General features: G+C 35.6%; 1 protein-coding gene across 1 annotated transcript in view; it reads left to right on the top strand.

The window, feature by feature from the left end:
* ZFYVE16 (zinc finger FYVE-type containing 16) overlaps positions 1-23,053 on the top strand; it is a 49,623-nt gene that overhangs the window by 11,458 nt on the left and 15,112 nt on the right. The window contains exons 2-11 of the mRNA XM_079791746.1: positions 2,729-2,837; positions 3,481-5,723; positions 6,597-6,693; positions 9,584-9,748; positions 11,677-11,819; positions 13,927-14,308; positions 15,524-15,646; positions 16,374-16,529; positions 17,501-17,725; positions 22,534-22,616. Coding sequence (XP_079647872.1) covers positions 2,768-2,837; positions 3,481-5,723; positions 6,597-6,693; positions 9,584-9,748; positions 11,677-11,819; positions 13,927-14,308; positions 15,524-15,646; positions 16,374-16,529; positions 17,501-17,725; positions 22,534-22,616 — 3,687 coding nt within the window. The 5' untranslated portion in view covers positions 2,729-2,767. The remainder of the gene's footprint in view (positions 1-2,728; positions 2,838-3,480; positions 5,724-6,596; positions 6,694-9,583; positions 9,749-11,676; positions 11,820-13,926; positions 14,309-15,523; positions 15,647-16,373; positions 16,530-17,500; positions 17,726-22,533; positions 22,617-23,053) is intronic.

The following is a 23,053-nucleotide window of genomic DNA, read 5'->3' as shown; positions in this document are numbered from 1 at the left end:
TGCACTGAGGTTTATTCTTTGTGCTATAAATTCTATGAGTATTGACAAAGGCTTAATGTCTTGTACTCACTATTATAGTATCATACAGAATAGTTTCATCATCCTAAAATATCCATGGTGCTTTTACCTGTTTAACCCTCCCCTGCCCCAGAATACTGGCAATCACTGATGTTATTACTATCTTTGTAGTCTTACCTTTTCTAGAATGTCATACAATTAAAATTGTACAGTATCAGATTTTTTTAGACTGGCTTCTTTCACTTAGAAATAAGCTTTTAAGTTTTATGTATGTCTTTTTGTGGCTTTCATAGCTCATTTATTTATATCACTGAATAATATTCCATTGCATGGTTGTATCATAGTTTATTCACTTACGGGCATCTTTGATGTTTCCAAATTTTAGCAGTTATGGATAAAGCTGCTGTAAACATTCAAGTTCTTGTGTGAACATAAATCTTTAAATCAGTTGGGTAAATACTTAATAGTATGATTGCTGGGTTATATAGTAAGAATTTGTTTAGTTTTGTAAGAGACTGCCAAACTGTCTTCCAAAGTGGCTGTAACATTTTGCCTTCCCACTAGCAATAAATGGGAGTTCCTACTGCTCAGTATCCTTGCAGCATTTGGTTTTGTCAGATTTTTGGATTTTAGCCATTGTAATAGATATGAAACAGTATCTCAATGTTTTAGTCTGCAGTTCCCTAAAGAAAATTGATGTTGATAATTTTTTAATATGTTTATTTTCCATCTGTATGTGTTCTTTGGTGAGGTGTTTATTCAGAACTTTTACTCATTTCTTAATTAGTATGTATTGAAATCCTCTATAATTCAGAAAGAAAAAAAGAAAGAAAGGGTACACTTTTTGGAAAGGAACAAATAAAACTGCCTCTATTTGTAATGATATGATTTTTTCTTTTAAATATATTTTTATTGATTTCAGAGAGGAAGGGAGAGAGAAAGAGAGATGGAAACATCAGTGATGAGAGAATCATTGATTGGCTGTCTCCTGCATGCTCCCCACTGGGGATCAAGCCTGCAACCGGGCATGTGCCCTGACTGGGAGCTGAACTGTGACCTCCTGGTTCATAGGTCAATGCTCAACCACTGAGCCACACCAGACAGGCTGGTTTGTCTGTATTTATTGATGGTGAAATTGACCACTGGATTCAGATGTGTTGGACTGATCCCACAATTATACTTACCCTCCAACCTTTCATCTAAATTTCACCCATTGATAGCCATTGCCTAATCCATTTATGGTATTAGGGTCTGTGAGGAGATGATTTTAATATCCTTCTTTATTTATTAATTGGCATTCTTATCTAAAGGACTTTCCCTCAGCAACTATTTTGTTATGGTAAAGCATGTTTTGTAAATAAAGGATAGGATAAATTTTTGGCTCTTTTCCTTTAATGTACCAATTTCAGAGTTAATGGGTTAGTACCCTAGCAACCCTCCAGTGGGTGGGGGTTTGTTTTGTTTAGGCTTTAAGCATCATTATGATCTCTTGGTTTTTTATCTATTTGATTTATGTTCAGTCCTTTGCAGTCTTCATTCATTTGATGTCCAGTTGTCCCATTTAAGCCAGTGGGAGCCCTTCAACTTGTTTCCCATGTCCTTTTGATATTATCACATTAGTCATTGAAAGATTTCTTTAGGGTGCCTCAGGCTCATTTGATGGAGTTCCTGACACAGATTAGAGGTTCATCTTTATTCATAAAACTGACTTTTAGTTTTCTTGTTCCTCTCTCTTGAATTCTTGTTTTCTATTTCTTTAATTTCTGCTCTAAGCTTATAAAGTTTCAATCTTTCTTTTTTTCTAGTATAAGCATTTAAGGCCCTAGGTATCTGTTGAAGTACTACTTTTGCTGAGTCTCACAAGTTTTCATATGCAGTATTTTTTCTGGATGTAGTATATTTATACTAGAGGCCCGGTGCACGAAATTCGTGCACGGAGGGGGGTGTCCCTCAACCCAGCCTGTACCCTCTCCAATATGGGACATCCCTCTCACAATCCAGGACTGCTGGCTCCCAACCTCTCGCCTGCCTCTGCCTGATGGCCCCTAACCGCTTCTGCCTGCCAGCCTGATCACCCCTAACCACTCCCCTGCAGGCCTGATTGACGCCTAACTGCTCCCTGCTGGACCGATTGCCCCTAACTGCCGTCCCCTGCTGGCCTGGTCCCCTCCAACTGCCGGTCCCCTCCCCTGCAGGCCTGGTCTCCCCCAACTGCCCTCCTCTGCCGGCCTAGTCACCCCTAACTGCCCACAACTGCCCTCCCCTACAGGCCATCTTGTGGTGGCCATCTTGTGTCCACATGAGGCAGCCATCTTTGACCATATGGGGGCAGCCACCTTGTGTCTTGGAGTGATGGTCAATTTGCATATTACTCCTTTATTAGCTAGGATTATTTAATATATGGTACTTATAACTATTTTTAGCTTTCATTTATGAATTTTTCTTTGATCCATGAGTTATTTATATAAGTGTTTCAAAATTTATAATAGTTAATGTTTGCATATTATGTTGTTAGAGTTGGTTTTCATGTCTTTTTTCTTTTTTTGTATATATAGAGGCAAATTTCCCAACTAAATTATAGATGCCTCAAAGCAATACTCTCAAATTTTATTTGTGTCTATATCCTGACTATGTTTTTTGGCATACAGTAGATGGCATAATACTTATATGTTAGAGAATTAAAGGAACTATCATACTTTTTATTTTCTAGGTATACAAGAATTAAATTCTGAGTAAGTCTACAAGTAGGATGGACAGTTATTTTAAAGCAGCAGTCAGTGACTTGGACAAACTCCTTGATGATTTTGAACAGAATCCAGGTTTGTTGGTTTTTCATTTTTGTCACTAATGAAATTTAAAAATGTCTTTAATTCAGAGTACTCTTAGCAAAATTTGGTTTCGATTTTGGTCACATGGTTATCTTCTATAAAAGATTCACGTATTTCATTATAACATACTAGTTTATTCTTACACTGAATGGAACAAATAGCCAGAAATAAAAGTAAGGTAACTAGAAGTTTTTCTCCAGATATAAATTTAGCTAAAAGAAGGATCTTTAAAACCAACATATGAACCAGTTAAAGTAACTTGAAAGCTCTACATAAGTTTGTATTTCATTACTATGAGAGATGGTATTTTCCACCTCTTAGAATGAAGACTAGGAAACTGGAAGGTGGAACAATAAAGGTAGATTGTTTTTTCAGTTATTCCTTAGATTGATTTTTATAGTTTAACTGAGTTATTTTGAGTGAATTTCTATCACTTTATGATATTGACAGTCAAAAGTAAAAACCCCAAGTACTTTAAATCCAAATAAAAATAATTTTGGATGTTATTACTATTTTGCAAGAGAGTACTCTATCTCTAAAAAAGTTGTTAGTTTGGAAGTCTTCGAAATATGACATCTTTGTAATAATTTTTATTTGGGTCTCCTGAATAACACTGTATCTTTATTTTAATTAGATGAACAAGATTATCTCCAGGATGCACAAAATGCATATGATTCTAACCACTGTTCAGTTTCTTCAGAGTTGGCTTCCTCACAGTTAACTTCACTGTTACCAAAGGATCAGCAATGCATTAATTGTTGTGTCTCATCAGAAACATGCTATGAAACAAATCAGATTTCACTGAACGAAAAAACAGATGAGGGACTAACTTCTATACAAAATGAGAAAAACGTAACAGGACTTGATCTCCTTTCTTCTGTGGATGGTGGCACTTCAGATGAAATCCAGCCTTTATATATGGGACGATGTAGTAAACCTGTCTGTGATCTGATAAGTGACATGGGTAACTTAGTTCATGTAACTAATAATGAAGAATATATTAAAAAATTATTGCCAGATGATTTTAAGTCTAGTGCAGATTCTTTGATTGGATTGGATTTATCTTCAGTGTCAGAAACTCTTTGTGTTTCATCAACAGACCATGGTAATAATGCTGTCGGAGAAGAACAAAATTATGTCAACTCTGAATTACAAAATAGAGAAATCAGTGGAACTAACGAATTGAATATAAACATAGATACAACTCTTTCAGATTCATGTAATTATAGTGGAAAAGAAAATTTAAAGGATATAAAGATCTCTAATCAGTTAGAACCAGTTGATGATTTGAACATGCCATCTGCCTTGACTCAACAAAGTTCCAAAATGTTTGACGCCAAAGACAACCTACAACACAAGAACCAGCCATGTGAATTAGTAAAAGCGGATGGCTGTGTGGTAAAAGAGGAGGCACATGTGGCTGTCATAGCTGCCACAGAATGTTTAAAAGAAAGAGACAGCCCAAATGCTTTGCCTTGCAGTCTTCCAAAACATGAAAGTTTATCCTTAAATGATTCAAATTCAAGAGATGAAAATTTCAAATTACCTGACTTCTTTCAAGAAGATAGGACTGCTATATTTATAAAACAATCTGCAAAAGAAGACTCAAATTTAGATCTTAAAGATAATACAGATGTAATCCAAGATTCTTCTTCAGCTTTACATGTTTCAAGTGAAGATATATATTCCTCATTGTCCTGTCTTCCAGTACCTGGGTCTTTGTGTGGATCATTGATTGAAAGTAAAACACATGGTGATTGTTTACATCAGGATGAGCATAAAGATAATATACAAGAAGCAGTGGCTGTGCATGAAGAAATAGAGAAGAGGGTTATTCTGGGTGGGGAACCATTGAAGGAGACTGATCTTTTGAAACAAGAAAAATGTAAAAACATACTTCCTCAGCCATTAATTGAAAAGATAGGAGATGGAAAGGCAGATCCTGACCAGAAGGAAATCAGAGTTGACTCTTTGGATTACTCTAACAACACCAGTTCTTCTACAGCAGTAGAATCTCAAATGGAGCTTTTGGGTGCAAATGCCCCAGAGTCTTCCAATCATTGTGAAGGTCTCACTTTTTTAAGCAATGATATTGATGGACAAGACTTAGGTTACTTTAATATTGATGAAGGCATAAAAAGTGGCACACTAGTTAGTGATGCTGAACTTGATGCTTTTCTAACTGAACAATATCTTCAGACAAGTAACATAAAGTCATTTGAAGAAACTGTAAATGACTCAAAATCTCAAATGAATGAGATAGATTTGAAAAGCGTAGATGATGGAAATGTCAGTAATATGTATTTCAATGCTGAAGCAGGAGCTACTGGGGAAAGTCCTGGTGAAACAGTTGATAAACAAAATACAACAGAAATTGGTAGCCTTTCTTTAGGGGATAAAAGTATAATTCCAATTGAACAAGCATTAGTTAGCAGTAAATCTGAGATTACTAGTGAATTGTCAGTCTCTGATTTTAACAGTCAATCTGTTTATGTTGGAGGGGCCAGACCTAAGCAGTTTAGCATTCCATCAAGAACAAGGAGTTCAAAAGAACCAAATAAGCCAGATGTTCCAACTGTGCCTGAAAGTGAACCCAGCATAACCATTGCTCCAACAACTTGCACTACAAATTCTATAACCAATCCTCAGGTTAGTTTTAACTCTAATTACATTGATATAGAAAGTAATTTTGAAAGTGGATCCAGTCTTATAACTGCAAATGAAGAATCTCTACCTGTAAACACTTGCAAAGAAGGCTTGGTTTTGGGCCAGAAACAGCCTACTTGGGTTCCTGATTCAGAAGCTCCAAACTGTATGAACTGCCAAGTCAAATTTACCTTTACAAAACGGCGGCACCACTGCCGAGCATGTGGGAAGGTAAGTCATACAAAAATTTTAAGTCTTATTCTTTTGAGACAATTTAAATGAAATTCTATGTGATGGAAAAGCTCAATAGATTATTTATAAAAATTCAATTAATTTAAAATCATTGTTTTTCACCTACATGGAAATATAGAAAGCATTATTATTTTATAGATTGTTTGAGAGTTGAATAAATGTCAAATCATCATGGATATTACATAATGGGAATGAGGACCACTATTTACTAATTTTTGTGAAATCTTAGAATACTTGTCTTTATCTGCCTAACATTAACACATCAAATATTCTCAATTCAGTCAGATTTCCATTTATCCTTGAATATTTAATTTCAGAACTCCTCTGTAGTTAGTGTTGTGGTTAGGTAAACACTGAAAACAATTGGCTTACACAAGGTTCTGAACAGTGAAGCTGACCTCATTTGTGTTCTGGCTGCCTTAATTATCTGTAAACTCCTGAGCGCTGGCTATAGAAGTAACATTGCTTTTTAAAAACAAAACAAAAAAAAAAAAAACAACCTCAGATGAGTACATGCTTAGAGAGAAAGAGAGAGAGAGAGAAAAACATCAATTGATTGCCCTGCATGTGACCTGAGGGGGGACTGAACCCACAACGTAGGCATATGCCCAGACCAGCAATCGAGCCAGAGACCTTCTGTTGTACAGGACGACGCCCCAACCAACTGAGCCATACTGGCCAGGGCTAGATAAAAGTATTTTAATAACTATATATGAATATAGTGATTCAAAAAATAATATAATCAGAAAAAATGTTTTTTGGTTCATTAGATTTTGGGTCTCCCCTCCCCTACCTCCAGTAGGTATAAGTATGCATGAAATAGAACCAAATTTGATATTTTATTCTTTATAGGTATTTTGTGGTGTTTGTTGTAATAGGAAGTGTAAACTGCAGTATCTAGAAAAGGAAGCAAGAGTCTGTGTGGTCTGCTATGAAACCATTAGTAAAGGTGAGTAGTAACCTCACATTTTCTCTAAGTAATTGAGTATGACTTAAAAACAATTGGATTGTGACAAAGATAAACTTCTTTATTTTCTTAAGGCGAGGACCTAGTGTTGACTTATCTGGCTTAGGTGGGACATCCCAAGGCTTGGTTTCTCTTCTTTTTGTTCCACTGTCACACTTAATGCTACCAGTTTGGAAAGGAAGCATTCAATTTCTGGAGTGGCATTTCATTAACTTTTAACAGGTACCAAGTCCCTAAGTGCTGCATTTCATCTGCCTGTTGTTTTTGCCATCATCATTGTCATCATTATCATCTTAATCTAAACATTTATCGAATACCTACTAATAAATGGTATTTAATCTTATATATTAATAGCACCAGGCAAGATAATAGTTTTTACCCTTTACAACCTAAAATGGGAATAAAAGATAAGATAGTGATATCTATCTTATATCTGAATTTATAGGACTGCCACACTATTTGTATATTTTTGTCTCATATTTTTTTCCCTTCTCAATTTTAGAATTTTGTTTTTATGTGTTTCCTTACTGTTTCTCTGGCTCCCTAGCTAGCTACCATTATGAGCAATAATCTTTGTGGTCTTGAATTCTCACAGTTGTGTGTGTGTGTTGTGTGTTTTGTGTTTTTTCCCTCAAATACGCATTTGTTCTTTTGAGTACTTCTTGGCATTTTCTAAAATTTGTTGACAATTTAATTCCCAGCAAATATTACTTGGGACTTTTTAAAGACCAGGCCTGTGTACTATCTCAGGCAGTGCTTCCTGTTAGCCAGGAGAGTAAATACCTGATAATAATTTGTTTTTCTCTTTTGAATGAAGATAAATTTTTTCAGCAGTTCTCCAAAAAGCTCTGATGTGAGTCTATTAGCTTGAGGTAAGCTGCTTTACTCCCTGCTGTTGACATGTGTTCTGGAAGATTATAATAGAGTATAAATCTTTTTACATTTCTATATTATCACCATTGTTTATTAAGAGGTTAGCTTAAGTGCTTATAGTTGTTCTGTTTTTTCTTACACTGCTTCAATAGCCTAGAACCGTGGTTGGCAAACTGCGGCTCGCGAGCCACATGTGGCTCTTTGGCCCCTTGAGTGTGGCTCTTCCACAAAATACCACGGCCTGGGCGAGTCTATTTTGAAGAAGTGGCGTTAGAAGAAGTTTAAGTTTAAAAAATTTGGCTCTCAAAAGAAATTTCAGTCGTTGTACTATTGATATTTAGCTCTGTTGACTAATGAGTTTGCCGACCACTGGCCTAGAAGACAACTGCTCCTGCTGTTAGCCAGGAAGATTTGAAATATTTGAGTAGATAGGTCAGATTCTTAGGTGGACATTAATACATATTCTGACTGTAAGAATCCAGAAGGGGAGAAGATCAAGAGTCATTAAAGACTCTCAGTAGGTTATTGAGCTCAAACATTGGTTTATCAAAGAAATTCTTTTGAAAACAATTTGTTTACTTAGCTGTCTTTTATTTATTCTGTTTTGATATCTTATAGCATGTAATTTCATTTATGGTTCTCTTTATCATTACTTTATATACTACAAGAAAACATAATTTGTTTTCATATCACCTTTAGCATTGAAAATGGTAGAAATGATCATTTAAGATAATATTATTAAATAAGAGGAGAAAGATGGCTCACGGGTTGTGAGACACATTTCATGAAGTATTAGAAGAAAAAATAATTTGAATAGAGATATGGACATTGAGGAAGTTGTGCTGAGACTGTTAAGTTTCAAGGCAGCATGCGTGTGAGTGCCATTAGGTTGATTTAGGGTAAGGTGGAAATTATTTTGAAACCCAAAGTAAGATGTTTGGATTTCAGTTGGTTAGTGGAAGCCATTTCATAAGAATGCTATTATTTACTGTCACTTAAGGAAGGCAATTTTAGTAGTGGCAGCATTTATAGCAGGTCAGTTTGGAGATATGCTGAAGGGAGAGCTACCAGTTCTGTTCTGTTATTCAGGTGAAAAATCATTCAGCAATATTCAGGTGCCATTCTATATTCTGGCACGCTAGCTGAGAACAAATAGACTCCCTATTCTCATGGAGCTTACAAATTTGGGAAAAGTGGACGGACAGTAGGCAAAGAGAATATCAGATGATGATAATATCCTAAATGAAAATAAAAGAGTGTAAGAGGGATAGATAGTAACAGATTGGAAGCAAGAAGCTGTATTTTTTTTATAAGGTGGTCAGAGTAAGGTTTTATGATAATGACATGTGAGCAGAGACTTGAAGGAAGTAAAAGAATGAAGCTAGTAAATATCTATGGGAAGAACATTCTAAGCAGAGAGAACAATAAGAGCAAAGACCCTAAGCTAGGAGAGTGCTTCTTGATTTGTTGAAAATCAAGGAGGCCTAGGTGGCTGGATCATAATGAGCAAGTGGAATTGTAGTGAGAAATGAGGTCAGACAGTAACAGAAGGCAGAGGAGGTCGGGATGTAGGCTGTGTAGGGTCTTGTGAGCCATTGTAAAACTTAAATTATTCACTCCAAGGGTTGGGAAATCATTAAAGGATTTTAAACAGAGTAATGATACATGATTTATGTCTTAAAAGAATCACTCTGTACTATGTGAGAAATAGACTCTAAGGGTAAAAGGCAAAAATAGTCATATTAAATAACAATAATTTTCTTTAATAGATATCAAACATAAGCTAAGTATAATATTAAAATAACTAATTGGTAGCTTATACTGAAGTGGAGTGCTGCCAACCAAAGGAAGGACATGATCTTTGTCAAGTGCCACTTATTTTTCTTGCTAAGTCATTGATTTCTTACTTCTTACAACTTGAAAAATAGAATATTTATCATATTTACTTTGAAATTTAAAAAAAATCTGAGATTTTAATGTTATTTTCTCCCCGTTATAGCTCAGGCATTTGAAAGGATGATGAGCCCAACTGGTTCTAATCTTAAATCTAATCATTCTGATGAATGTGCCACCATCCAGCCTCTGCAGGAGACCCAGACATCCAGTGTACCTTCTTCACCTACCACCTTACCAATCTCAGCCCTTAAACAGCCAAGTGTTGAAGGTAACTAGAAGAAAATCCTGTGTCTTAGACTAAAGATAATTATTAAAATAGAAAATTTCTAGTGTTGACAAGGTCTAGTGAGGAAAGAGAAGCCAGACTAGATATCAGAAGGAATTTAATACAGGAAACTGGTTATACATGTATATTAGAAGACAGAAAGAGCAAAAAGGCTATGCTCAAGTGACTCAGGGATTAGTAACAGCAGGAAACAACCACCAACGCTAGGGCAGAGGGAATAAAAAGTGAGAAGCAGTACTGAGTACTGTACAGAAGTACCAGAAGGTACTTGGTTCTCAGACCTGGGATTCAGGGGTTGGGGTACCATGTGGTTGGTGCTGTGATCTTTGGGGAACACCAACAAGCAAATGGTAGAACCATCAAGGAGACTAATGAGCTTTGTGCTCAGGTGACTGAAGGAGTGTTCTGGGGTTGATGTAAAGGAGTACTGAAAATCATGGCCATGCAGCTATATCTGGGGGTGCTGCTACTTCAAGAATCTTGGCAGGAACTCAAAGGAAAGAATTCCTTCTCTTCTCACCTTCTAATCTCCTACCTGTGCTTACCATTGGTGGAACCTAACTAGGCCCAACTAGCAAGAGGGTCTGGGAGTTGCACTTTGCAGACTTCCAGCATGACATTAGAGAGCTTGGTGGAGAAGGTAGGCTTGGGTTTGAGAAACAATAGGTAAAAACCTGGCATACCTCCACTTCCTTAAAAATCTGTTTTTAAATGTATGTTTTACCAGAATAAAAATGGTTTTAAAATCTTTGGACTCTGTTCTTTTTTACAACCTGTTGTAGGTTAGGATCTTGAGTCAAGTCCATTCACATTTTTAAACATCAACTATTAGTCTGTTGCATGCTATAAAGTGACTTTAACTGTCAGTTAAAGGCAAATTCAGATACTTGTGACAATTATTTTGGACTTTAGTTTCTTTCTCACTTAATAGCTATGTTCTATTTATTATTATAACGTAAATAAGGAGATTCAGCATATATAGGAGTGGGCAAAAGTAGGTTTACAGTTGTAAGTGCATGAAACAGAGTTAATAAAGCTATTGTAATAATCATATCCCATGTGTCTTTTTCCATCTGAACAAATGTATGCTTACATATTATAGTTTTAAAGCTGAATAAATTTGTTTTTAGAAATATTTATATATTTTCCTATATTGACATCCTGAATTATTAAACTATAAAAGTATTGCAAATATAAGAAAGATATTCAGTGTTACTCTGTATTGTATTTTGGAAACTAGATATATTAATCCTTTTAATCTTCATATTGTTCTAAAATCATCTGGCAAAAATTTTCATAACCTTCTTTTGTAGGTGCTTTATAACAAAATAACAAATATTCATGCTGATATCTAGTTATTTCCTCCAAATATGGGATGAAAATGTTAATAAATATTAATAAAGTTTAATATCTACATTATAAGAATAAAATATATTATGCTTCTCTCATCAAATAAATTAAAAGAAATGACCTCTGATGCACAAGTGATCCTGTTTCATTTCTTAAATTTTTATGCCTCTTTCTGTTCTCCAAATGTTTTTCTTTGCTTATCTATCATGCTCTGGTATAGTCCATTTTTCTTTCCTGCGCCTTAGTCCCTAAATTTTATTCAGTCTCCACTCCACACTCACAAATTAGTTTTAATAATATAGGCTTTAAATCTGCCTCTTTTGTCTTTAAGAAATAACTTCTCCTGTCCACTCCTTTTCTGAGTACGTGCTTCCCAGGCTCATCCTGCCTCAGTATGAATTAGAAAAAGACGTCCACTATGGGTAGCTGCACATACGGCCATTTCTCTAGGCTTGATAATAGGTAGCAAAAGCTTTTGAAAACATTTTCTGACCCATTTTTATATTAAATCATTGCAATATTGCCAAGTTAAAATGCTTTATTTTTGAAACTGAATCTAGGATTATGTTCCAAAGAACAGAAGAGAGTATGGTTTGCAGATGGTATATTGCCCAATGGTGAAGTTGCAGATACAGCAAAATTATCATCTGGAAGTAAAAGATGTTCTGAAGACTTTAGTCCTCTCTTACCAGATCTGCCCTTGGTAAGGAATCTAAAGAATGACTTGTTAATTTAATAAAATTTTATTTTGTAGATAATTCCTTACGTGATTATTAGAGTGTGTTTTTTGAACACTAGGAGCTTCCTAAAATGAGAAATATATGATATAGAGAATATATTTTAGGTTTTACCTTTTCATTGTCAAACTTTTGGTCTCAGTGCCATTTTGTGCTCTTAAAAGTTATTGAGAATTCAAAAGAGCTATAAGTTTTTTCTACTAATAGTATTTCTGTTAATATTAGTTTATTTTAACTAATGAATTTTAAATTTTCTCAATTTTAATATTACTATAATACCTTAAACAATAAAATAAAAAGCTATAAGTTTTGTGGATTATACTATTGACAATTACTATAGCAATATTAAAATTGAGAAAATTTAAAGTTCATTAGTTAAAATAAACTAATATTGCCCTAACTGGTTTGGCTCAGTAGATAAAGCGTTGGACTGCAGACCGAAGGGTCCCAGGTTCAATTCCAGCCAAGGGCACTTGCCTGGGTTGCGGGCTCGATCTCCAGTAGGGGGCGTGCAGGAGGCAGCCAATCAATGATTCCCTCTCATCATTGATGTTTCTATCTTTCTCTCCCTCTCCCTTCCTCTCTGAAATCAATAAAAATATATTTTAAAAAATAAACTAATATTAATAGAAATACTATTATGAGAAAAAATTCAAAACAAAAGTTTAATCAGGGATAACATTTTATTATTTTTAATATTTTTTATTGATTTCACAAAGGATGGGAGAGAAAGAGAGAGATAGAAACATCAATGATGATAGAGAATCATTGATCAGCTGCCTCCTGCATGCACCGCACTGGGGATCGAGCGACCGGGAATCGAACCTTCACCACCTGGTTCATAGGTCGATGCTCAACCACTGAGACATGCTGGCCGGGCAGGGATAACATTATTTTACATTTCAGTTTAATGTCTGACTTAGTAGAAGAAAAATTCTCATAATTGCATATATATTCAGTCTGTTGTGATAGGTTGTTTTGGTGAAATTATATGAAGAAAATCCTAGGACCTCACTGACTCCCTGAAAGGGTCTTGGGACCCCAGGAATCCTTGGACCACACCTTACGAAACACTGTTATAGGGAAATAGAACTGAGATTTAGGCTAATATTTGTTTAATAATTTTCAAGGACTTAGTAAAATATGTGGTGGTGTATTTATGTTTGCATTTACACAAATGTGCTAGGTGTTAAGTAGAGAAACATAATATAGACTCCTAGTCCACTAAGAATTCTCATTGTAAAGTAGCAAAATGCTCATAGAAACAAATATTAATACACGAAGTAGGAATGTTTTATTCATTAAACAAATATTTATTGAGTATTTACTCTGTGCCAGTTACCTGGTTTATTTCGGGTATATACATTGGACAAGATGGATATGTATCATGCTCTGTTCAAGTTCACATACCAAATGCTGTTTGTCAGTAAGAGTTCGGGAGCTAGATTTTACAAGTAGCCATTATTATCAAAAGTGTTTCTGAGCTAGCACCTACCCTAATCAATATTTTAACAAAATGAACATTCTAAATAGGTTAGTAAGTATTATTTGAATTCATAAGTGGTATCATTTAATATTGACTCAGGTTTGGCCAGTCTAAAAGAAAGGGCTTTTTAAAACATATTTGAGATGTAGTATATTACTGGTGGTTACTATTGTGGACTATATTTACCATTCTGTTGCCTAACCACTCCCCGCTCTGTCTTTTCCCCTTTTCCTCTCGCTTGCTTACCCAAGGTATTTTGGCTGTCATGAGGAGAGCCTTGGGTTAAACTAAGTTGCTCACTATGTGATATGGTTTAAGATCCTGAAGTTCTCCTTGCTTCCTTTTTCTAATCCCTAAAATTAAAATCATTAGTACCTACCTGCGCATACAGTAAAGCTAAACCTTATGCTCCTGAATTTGAAGAAGCCAAATGGTACTGTTTCTTAGGAAATTTGGCTTCTGAAGAATTTCTGAGCCCATTTCGGTTTTATTTATTCTTATTAAAACGGTATGTTTGGCTATAGAGATGAACATTTCACAGATGAACAGAGCCTATAAACTGATTTTTTTAATTACATATTTTACAGACGGTAAACACAGTGGATCACGCCTATTCTGCTACAGTGGAAAAATCAAACAATGAGATAGGAGATATTACAAGAAATGAGATAATTCAGAGTCCTATTTCTGAGGTTTCATCTGTGGAAAAACTGCCCATAAGCACAGGAACTGAGGGGTTACCTACTTCTGGATCTTTTACACGAGATGATGATGTTTTTGCAGGAACTGAGGAACCATCTAGTCCAACAGCTGGTGTTTTAGTGAACAGCAATTTACCTGTTGCTAATACTTCAGATTATAGGTTACTATGTGGTATTGACAAGAATGTGGGCAATAAGATTAGTCTTCTACCTAGTGATGAGGACAGCTTGCCCCCTCTTCTGGTTGCATCTGAAGAAAAGGAATTAGGTAGGAATAGCAGTTATTTAAATTTAAAAGTTTTTTTTTTTTTTAAATAATGTACTGATGAATTTTGTCTGTGTTGTATGAAATGCATTTTTTTAAACTTGGACAATTTGAAACATGTATTATGTCTTGGTAACTTTAGTTTACAAAAAGTCTTATTATATATAAAAACAAATTCTAAAAAGATTTGAACTTTTGAGATGAAGATGATTCATTTATAATATCTGACTTCCTAACTTAGAGTGAGACAAAAGGCCAATACAACAGGAAACTCATAGACTTTTAGCTCTGAAAATATTTCCATTGTATTAGAGTTTTGCTTACATATCACTTTTTTTTTTTTTAAAGGAGAGTGGTGCCTGAAGAAAAGAGTATTGGATTAGATGACAAAACTAAGAATTTTAGTTTGTCATCGGCTACTTAATATGTATATGACTTGAAGCATGGTATATAATCTCTTTGGGCCTCAGTTTCTTTCTAAAAGAAGAGAACCTAGATGTATAAGGTCCTTTCCAAATTGGAGATCCTGTGGTTAGCTCCTACCTCATAGTAGTTACCTAGGATACTTGCATTATGCTGCATCCTGCAACATGAAGTGATTATGCTCTGTGCATAGCAATGTAGGGGAATGGAGCTTAGACCTCTTTATGTCAGTAGGTGCTATTTCATAAACCTGGCTATAGTGGCAAAAATACCTTCAAGCCCTGTTATTTGCAAGCCATGGATATTTTTCTATTGATTGTCAAGATATTTATTTTTTTTTAAATTTTTTTTTTGCCACTTGTCGCTGGCATAGGCCATATGTCAGCAAGCAGCATGTACAGCTTGGGTCTAGATTACTTTCCCAGCATTGTACCAGGGTAAGTTTCAGAATTTATAATTGGAGTGGCTGGCAGACTAGAATCCACTTTACAAAAATGTTTGTTTTAAAATTTTAAAGGTGCTAAAATTATATAAATATGCTGTTTAATCAACATTTTTGTGTATACACAACATATCAGGATTTATATGTATTACAGTATTAATTCTTTACATACATAGAAAAGTAAAAATAAGTATATAACAATTGTCTAGGATACTGATTGACGTTATGGAACATGTTTGCTTTTAAGTTTGCTCAAGCCATTGGTAGATTTATAAATCTGTTGTTTTTTCACTGCAAGCATATTTAACAGGATGTCATATTTATTCTAATTATATGTTATTTTCATGATTTAGTGCCTGTAGTAAAAGAACACCCATCTCATGAGCAGATCATTTTGCTTCTTGAAGACAAAGCTTTTCACCCAGTTACATTTATCCTAAATGCTAATCTACTCGTGAATGTCAAGTTAGTATTTTGTAAGTAATGATTCATCTTTCTTTGCCTAATTGGTAAGCAGGATTTCTGAATTAATTACATCTTTAGGTTCAATATAGACTGGCAATCATGGAAAATAAGCAGCACTGGATATTGGGATTTTTAGTCAAATATGAATATAAATAAATTTTGCAAATTTATATTCAGTGGGACTTAAAATACAAGCTTACAGATTTTTACTAGTGTCCCTCAGTAAGTCCTATGTTAAGGCTTATAGCTGAGCTGTATTTTGATGTTCATGATACAATTAAATACATTTCATTCATTTAGCTTTTAGCGAAATTGAAATTGAAATTTGGTAATTGAGGTAAGCAAGAATCCTGATTTAGTAGCAATAAAGACAGTTTAAAGTCAATTACTTGTGATCTAATTAAAAGTAAGAAAGTAAATAATCTTCAGTAATAAATAATCCTCAGTTCTCAACAATGCATCTCTTAGCTTTTCATTCTCTTTGAAACTAACCTAATTCTTACCCACTACATTTAATCATATTAGTGCATCTTTTATTTTAGTGTTATTTATTAATTGACTCCATCAGATAATCTTTTCTCTTTTTTACATTAATCTTATGCAATTCAAAGTTTTTGTGAGGAGAACTCTGGAAAAATAAGGAATTTGAAAATTGTGCTTCATGCAAAAGACAATTATATTTAGTTTTTTTGGTTAATAGAAGTGGAAATTGATAGTTGTATGCTTTTATCACTTAAGATTCCTCAGACAAATACTGGTACTTCTCAACCAATGGATTACATGGCTTGGGACAGGCAGAAATTATTATTCTATTGTTATGTTTGCCAAATGAAGATACTGTTCCTAAGGACATCTTCAGACTATTTATCTCCATATATAAAGATGCTCTAAAAGGTATATAGCTTTTTATTTTGAACTGTTTATTTTTGTTTTCATTTATTTTTTTTTTGTTTAAAGCATTACAAATAGTAGTACACATGTCTCCTTTTTCCCCCATTGACCTCCCCCTGGCTTCTCCCACCCCCCAGCACATGCCCTCATCCCCCTAGTGTCTGTGTCCATTGGTTATGCTTATATGCATGCATACAAGTTCTTAGATTAGGGGATGGACAAATTAATTAAAGGCATTTATGCTTTTGGTTATGCTAACTGTACTAAAGATTCATTTTGTGAAGAGATTATTGCTTTTTTAGTTCTTAATCATCATTTTCAGTCTCCTTAAAAAAAATATATATATATTTTATTGATTTCTTTTTTTTTTTTTACAGAGAGGAAGGGAGAGGGAGAGAGAGTTAGAAACATGGATGAGAGAGAAACATCGATCAGCTGCCTCCTGCACACCCCTCACTGGGGATGTGCCCGCAACCAAGGTACATGCCCTTGACCGGGAATCGAACCCGGGACCCCTGAGTCCGCAGGCCGACGCTCTACCCACTGAGCCAAACCGGTCAGGGCCATTTTCAGTCTCCTTAAAGCTAGCATTTTATCTGATTAGTGTCTTTACACAGATTTGAAAAAATTTTTTAAGTAAAATATATTTGCCTTCTTTATGTTATTTATTGCCTTCTTTCTTTTTTATGTGTCTATATGTTTTTCTTACTGTTTGTATAAGATTGGGGGGACATTTTGATTTTACTTGACGATACAGAAAGGAGAAAATTTTTAAAATAGTTTATGGTTATTCCTATCTCCAGGAATAACTGAGCTTTGTGCACACAAGGTATTGAATAGATGTGTGTTCTAGAGTGGAAATAAAAAAAAAATTCTACATTGCCTTTATATAAGCAAGTTTATATGGGGACATTCAAATTCAGAAAGCCTCTTTAAACAACTTAAAATCTTTTTTTAAATGATTTTATTTCTAGGAAAATACATAGAAAACTTGGACAATATTACCTTTACTGAGAGTTTTCTCGGTAGCAAGGACCATGGAGGATTCCTATTTATTACACCCACTTTTCAGAAACTTGATGATCTCCCCTTACCAAGTAATCCTTTTCTTTGTGGAATTCTTATCCAGAAGCTAGAGATTCCCTGGGCAAAGGTTTTCCCTATGCGTTTAATGCTGAGATTGGGTGCAGAATATAAAGGTAAGTTTTAGAATATTAAGTTAAATTTCATAGGTTCAAATAGACTAATGTAAAACAAGAATTCAGGAGTATCATTAAAATCAAATTTTTAATGGATTAATGGAACCACTTCTGTTTCACTGTACTTTTAAAATTCCAAAACAACCCTCCTCTACTACCAAATTAGTCTACAAAACCTTGATATGTCATGAAGTTTCTAGATGTTCATAATTATTATATAAACTTACCTTAAAATATATTTTTTAAATTTTAGAACAAACCCACAAAAACTTTAAGTTTTCTTAAAAGCATGTGCTGTAGAGAGTTCATTTTATGTTGCCTACGTGTTAAGAAGACAAATTATTGCCCCCCTCCATTTGTGTACATTAGAGAGTCAAACTTAAAGGATTTTTGGATTATCAGTGCTACTGCTTTCAGTTACTGACTATAATCAAGAGTTGACTATTTTTAGAGAAGGAAATACTTAAAAATAGTGGCTCCCATCTTTGTTAAGCATGAGGTCCCTTTTTCTTATTTTTATATTCCTGACATTTAGCTTATTATCTAAAAGTGATATAGACTGTATCATTTATGTATAATACTAGTATATGTGTATATTTGAGTGTGAGTTTGTGTGTATCTTTACATATCTACCCTTGATACAATTGGAGATTCTAAAGAGGTTTATATGTATGGTTATATCCAAGTTGAAATTATTTCTAGTGTTAAACTTAAAATATATATATATATATTTGAGAGAGAGGGAAAAGGCAGGAGGAAGGAGGAAGGAAGGAAGCAAAGGAAGGAAGATAGATCTGAGAAACATAGATTGGTTTTCTCTGACCGAGGAGCGAATCCACAACCTAGGTATGTACCCTGACCCAGAATCAAACCTGAGAACTTTTTTTTTTTTTTTAACATATTTTATTGATTTTTACAGGGAGGAAGGGAGAGGGATAGAGAGCTAGAAACGTCGATGAGAGAGAAACATCGACTAGCTGCCTCCTGCACACCCCCCACCAGGGATGTGCCCGCAACCAAGGCACATGCCCTTGACCGGAATCGAACCTGGGACCCTCCAGTCCGCAGGCAGACGTTCTATCCACTGAGCCAAACCAGCTTCGGCAAACCTGAGAACTTTTGGTGCATGGGATAACAGTCCAACCAACTGAGCCACACTGGCCAGTGCTCTTTCTCCTTTTTTTAAAAAAGAAATTGTTTATTTATTGCATGTGAAGTACATCTAATGAAATTTTATACATTTCATTCTAATATAATTTAATAGGTATTTTTGGAGGAAAATTAAATGTAGGAAGATTATAAAATGACCTTTACTATTTCAAAATGGACAAATTCAGTGAGAGAGAGATTCACTAAATTCCTCTATTTGGCAAATTTTTATTAAACTGTGATTTTTTTTTGGGGGGGGGTCCTTATCATTTAGGATTTAAGTATGTGATGCTATTAAATTGTATAAAAAGTAACAAAATTTGCCGAAACTGGTTTGGCTTAGTGGATAGAGCGTCAGCCTGTGGACTCAAGGGTCCCAGGTTCGATTCCGGTCAAGGGCATGTTACCTTGGTTGCAGGCACATCCCCAGTAGGGGGTGTGCAAGAGGCAGCTGATGGATGTTTCTCTCTCATCGATGTTTCTAACTCTCTATCCCTCTCTCTTCCTCTCTGTAAAAAATCAATAAAATATAGTTTTTTAAAAAAAGTAACAAATTTTAACTTTTATCTCAGGTTTTGTGCTGTGTAAACTGAAGAACTTAAAAATTTTCATTCTGAGCCAAGTGTTACAGCCATTCAACCTAATATTTTGTCTCTGATATTAATATTTGAATGCTATTTTTATGGAACGTTAGATTAGTATACTTGTACTAGCTAATTTCAAGTAATTATGTAACATAATCTGTAAATTGGGCCTGTATCACTTCTAGATACCAAGTCTGTTTTCACACACTGAAAGGAAAATCATGGGGCAAATGAGGGACTTCTAAAAAGATACACAGGGATTGGAGCTGCAAAGCTATGGTAGCTATTTAGTAGTGATGAGGGCATATCAGCAGTTATACATAGAAGTTAACTAGACTCAGCTATTTTTTCTGAGTTCTTTATGTTCTGCTGGGTTTTGGATAGACTAGCATTGTGGTGGTGTTGGTGCCCATGCCTCTTTAGGAATGAACTTGGAAGTGTGGTGTGTGTGTGTTTATATTGTTATAGAGTGTAAATATTTCTCTCTTTTCCGCATCCAGCGTGGCTAGAGAGCGGTCCAGTTCCTGAGTAGGGGCAGCTGGGGATTGAGAAAATGAAAGAAAGAGACAGACACAGAGATAGAAGGAAAAAGCTGGGGCCGGGTGGGACCACTGTCCTCTGACAGGGACAGGAACAGTGACCCCGAGCCAATACAGCATGTTTATTTTATACAGCAAAAAACAGGATGTTTTACTAAAAGTCAAGACAAAGGAGATTATGTGCATTCCTGGTGCTTGGCTGGATTTAAATAACAAAACCCACCCGCTGGCACCTGGGCTGAAGGTCAAGCTGACAACAGTCCTGCCTCTAGCAGAGCTTGTTTCCAGGACGTGGCTTTGCCAGTGCCACTGGATTCAGCTGACAGTAATTAAAGAAATGCCCATGTGCCTTCCCAGGTGCTCTCTACAATAGAGATAATGTACATATGTAAAAATTAATGACAGAAGTTGAGTCCCATGATTAAAAACTGAAAATAACTGTCTGAAATTAGTAATTTTCAAATGGGGAGTATCTATGCTTTTATGTTGAGATCATTTGGTTAAAATATCATTAACCTTTTGCACTCGGATGTCGAGTGTGACTTGACACGGTTAGCATCGGTAGCAGCTCGTATGTCGAATTGTATTGAATGTATCAATAATTTGAAATATAAAAAAATCCAAATAAATAAGTTTGTATGAAAAGAAACTCCAGTTTTTTATTCTATTGCTGTGCTTTGTAAAATCTGGGGTATTTAAAAAATTAAATCCCGAGTAGAATAAAGGAATCGAGAAAAAAGCAAGCGAGTGCAAAGGGTTAAATGTTGGATTAGATGATTTGTGAGGTCCCTTTGAAACTGACAGGATGTAATTCTAAGTCAGAACCTTTGAAAATAGTTTTAAATAAAATTACCTCTATCAAATTACAAGGATGCTCCCTGATTCGTAAGAGATTAAGTAAAAAGTCAGCATTTACCTTAATGTCACTTACCACTATGTCTTATGTTTTTTCTAGTCAACATCCCCTGTCCTCCAAATAACTTATCCTTTTAACCCTTTGCACTTGCTTGCTTTTTTCTCGATTCCTTTATTCTAATGCTAACCGTGTCGAGTCACACTCGACATCTGAGTGCAAAAGGTTAAACACCACAAAACATGTAATAGCAAAGACGTGAGTTCCCCTGACTTAAGTTTTGAAAATAGATAATGTCAGGTGTGTTGTCTTAGGATTTTAAGAACTTATCCTACCTAATAATAGACAAATATGCAAATTGACCATACCTTCGCTATGCCCACGATTGGCCAGGAGGCACGGGGGGGTGGGACTTGGGGTGGCCGGGGTGGCTGATTGGGCCGGCGGGACGCTGAGCTCGCGTCGCCAGCGGCTGCGCGAGCTCAGTGTCTGCGCCATGGCTGTGCTGCGGCACAGAAGGGGCCTCTGGGGCAGCGAGCCCACGTCCTGCTGCGGACCATCAAAAGCAGGGAGCGAAAGCGGGGGAGCTGGCTGTCTGTCTGCTCCGGCACCAGGCCTTTCAAAAGCCTCTGCCGCGCCGGAGGCTTTTGAAAGGCCTGGTGCACCAGCGGACAGCCAGCCAGCTCCCCTGCGATTGAAAGCGGGGAGCTGTGTGTCCGCTCCAGCACCAGCGGACCCCCTGCCATCAAAAGCGGGGAGCAGGCTGCTAGCAGTGTCCACGGAGCGTGCTAGGCTTTGCGGGGCAGTGGATATGGCCTGGATGGCAGGTTAGGCCTAGGGGACCCTACACGTGCATGATTTAATCATGCACTGGGCCTCTAGTATTTGTATAGTAGGTATTAGAGAGGTTTGCTCCTTACCTAAGCTGAAGGTTAAAAATGTACCTGCTTTTTATCATCATAGAAATAGTCTTACCTTCCTTTTTCACCTTCCTTTCCTTCCAGAGGTCCTGCTACATTGCCAGCAAGTTACCTTTTTCTTTCTGGTGTGCAGTATTTACAGTGCCTTAAAGAAAGAGGAAAGTTGTTAGGTGACAGGCTCCATGTCCCTTATCCTTCTCTGCGTTGATTTCTCTGACTCTGTGTACTCCTTTTATCATGCTGACCCAGGAACTATAAAAGTTTACTATATAAATCTGTAAATTAGCACAGTTGAATATTAGTTGTAGTTGTACACGCCATTAATATATTTATTTCTTCTTATTTTTCTTTAAATTCAGAACTTGATAGGGGGCTCTAGCCAATTACTGTAATTTTCCAACCATCATAATTTTGTGGAAACATATACTGAAAAGATTAAATGCTTTGGAATCAGGCAAACCAAATTTCAAATGTATGTTACATTAACTTAGTGACCTACTTTCCCATTTGTAAAGTAGGGGTAGATATACTTGCTTCATCAGGTTGTTATAGAGTTTAAATAAGATAATGTATGCAGAGTTCCCAGTTTAATGCAACACCTGATTAGTACTCAGTATGGGTTAATTTTCCCCAAAGAAATGATTGGGGGTAATTTATTCATACTGTTTGAAAAATAAAAATTAAAGGTAATACATTCAAGACTCTTTTGTGTTTGTTTGTGTGGGCTTTTTTGGCAGTAACCAGTCTTTCTTCTTATGTATAGCATACCCTGCTCCTCTAACAAGTATCAGAGGCCGAAAACCTCTTTTTGGAGAGATAGGACACACTATAATGAACTTACTTGTTGTGAGTAATTGAGCTATTTTATTAAGTGTTCTTATATTGTTACTTTAAAAATGTGTTTAGTAAATTGTACACACTTACTGGTATGTTTTCCTATTTTAATTTGGCATATTTGGTATAATGAAAGTTTACTTATAAATATATCCTAGTTCATTTAACACAAATGGGCTCTTTCTAATGAATTGCTTTTTAGAGCACATCTAATTTATATGTACCCGATTGTAATTGCCTTTCAATTCATTCTGCTGGAGTGCTTACATATTTATGTAATGTGAGATCTACACAGATGTTGAAGCTTTTCAAGATGTAAAAGTGTTTGTAAAGTTAGTAAGTTTGGTGACTGTGAGCAAAGTGTGGCCTAAGTTTCCTCATTTGCTTTAGGAAGGATTGGAATAGACCATATCTCAGGTTCCCTCCCACCTCAGATTTCTAGAATTTTG

The sequence above is a fragment of the Cnephaeus nilssonii genome (assembly GCF_951640355.1).
Source record: "Cnephaeus nilssonii genome assembly, chromosome: 2".
NCBI classification, from domain to species: domain Eukaryota; kingdom Metazoa; phylum Chordata; class Mammalia; order Chiroptera; family Vespertilionidae; genus Cnephaeus; species Cnephaeus nilssonii.
Note: the sequence above shows the minus strand (reverse complement) of the source record. Positions and strands in the feature narration are given on the sequence as shown.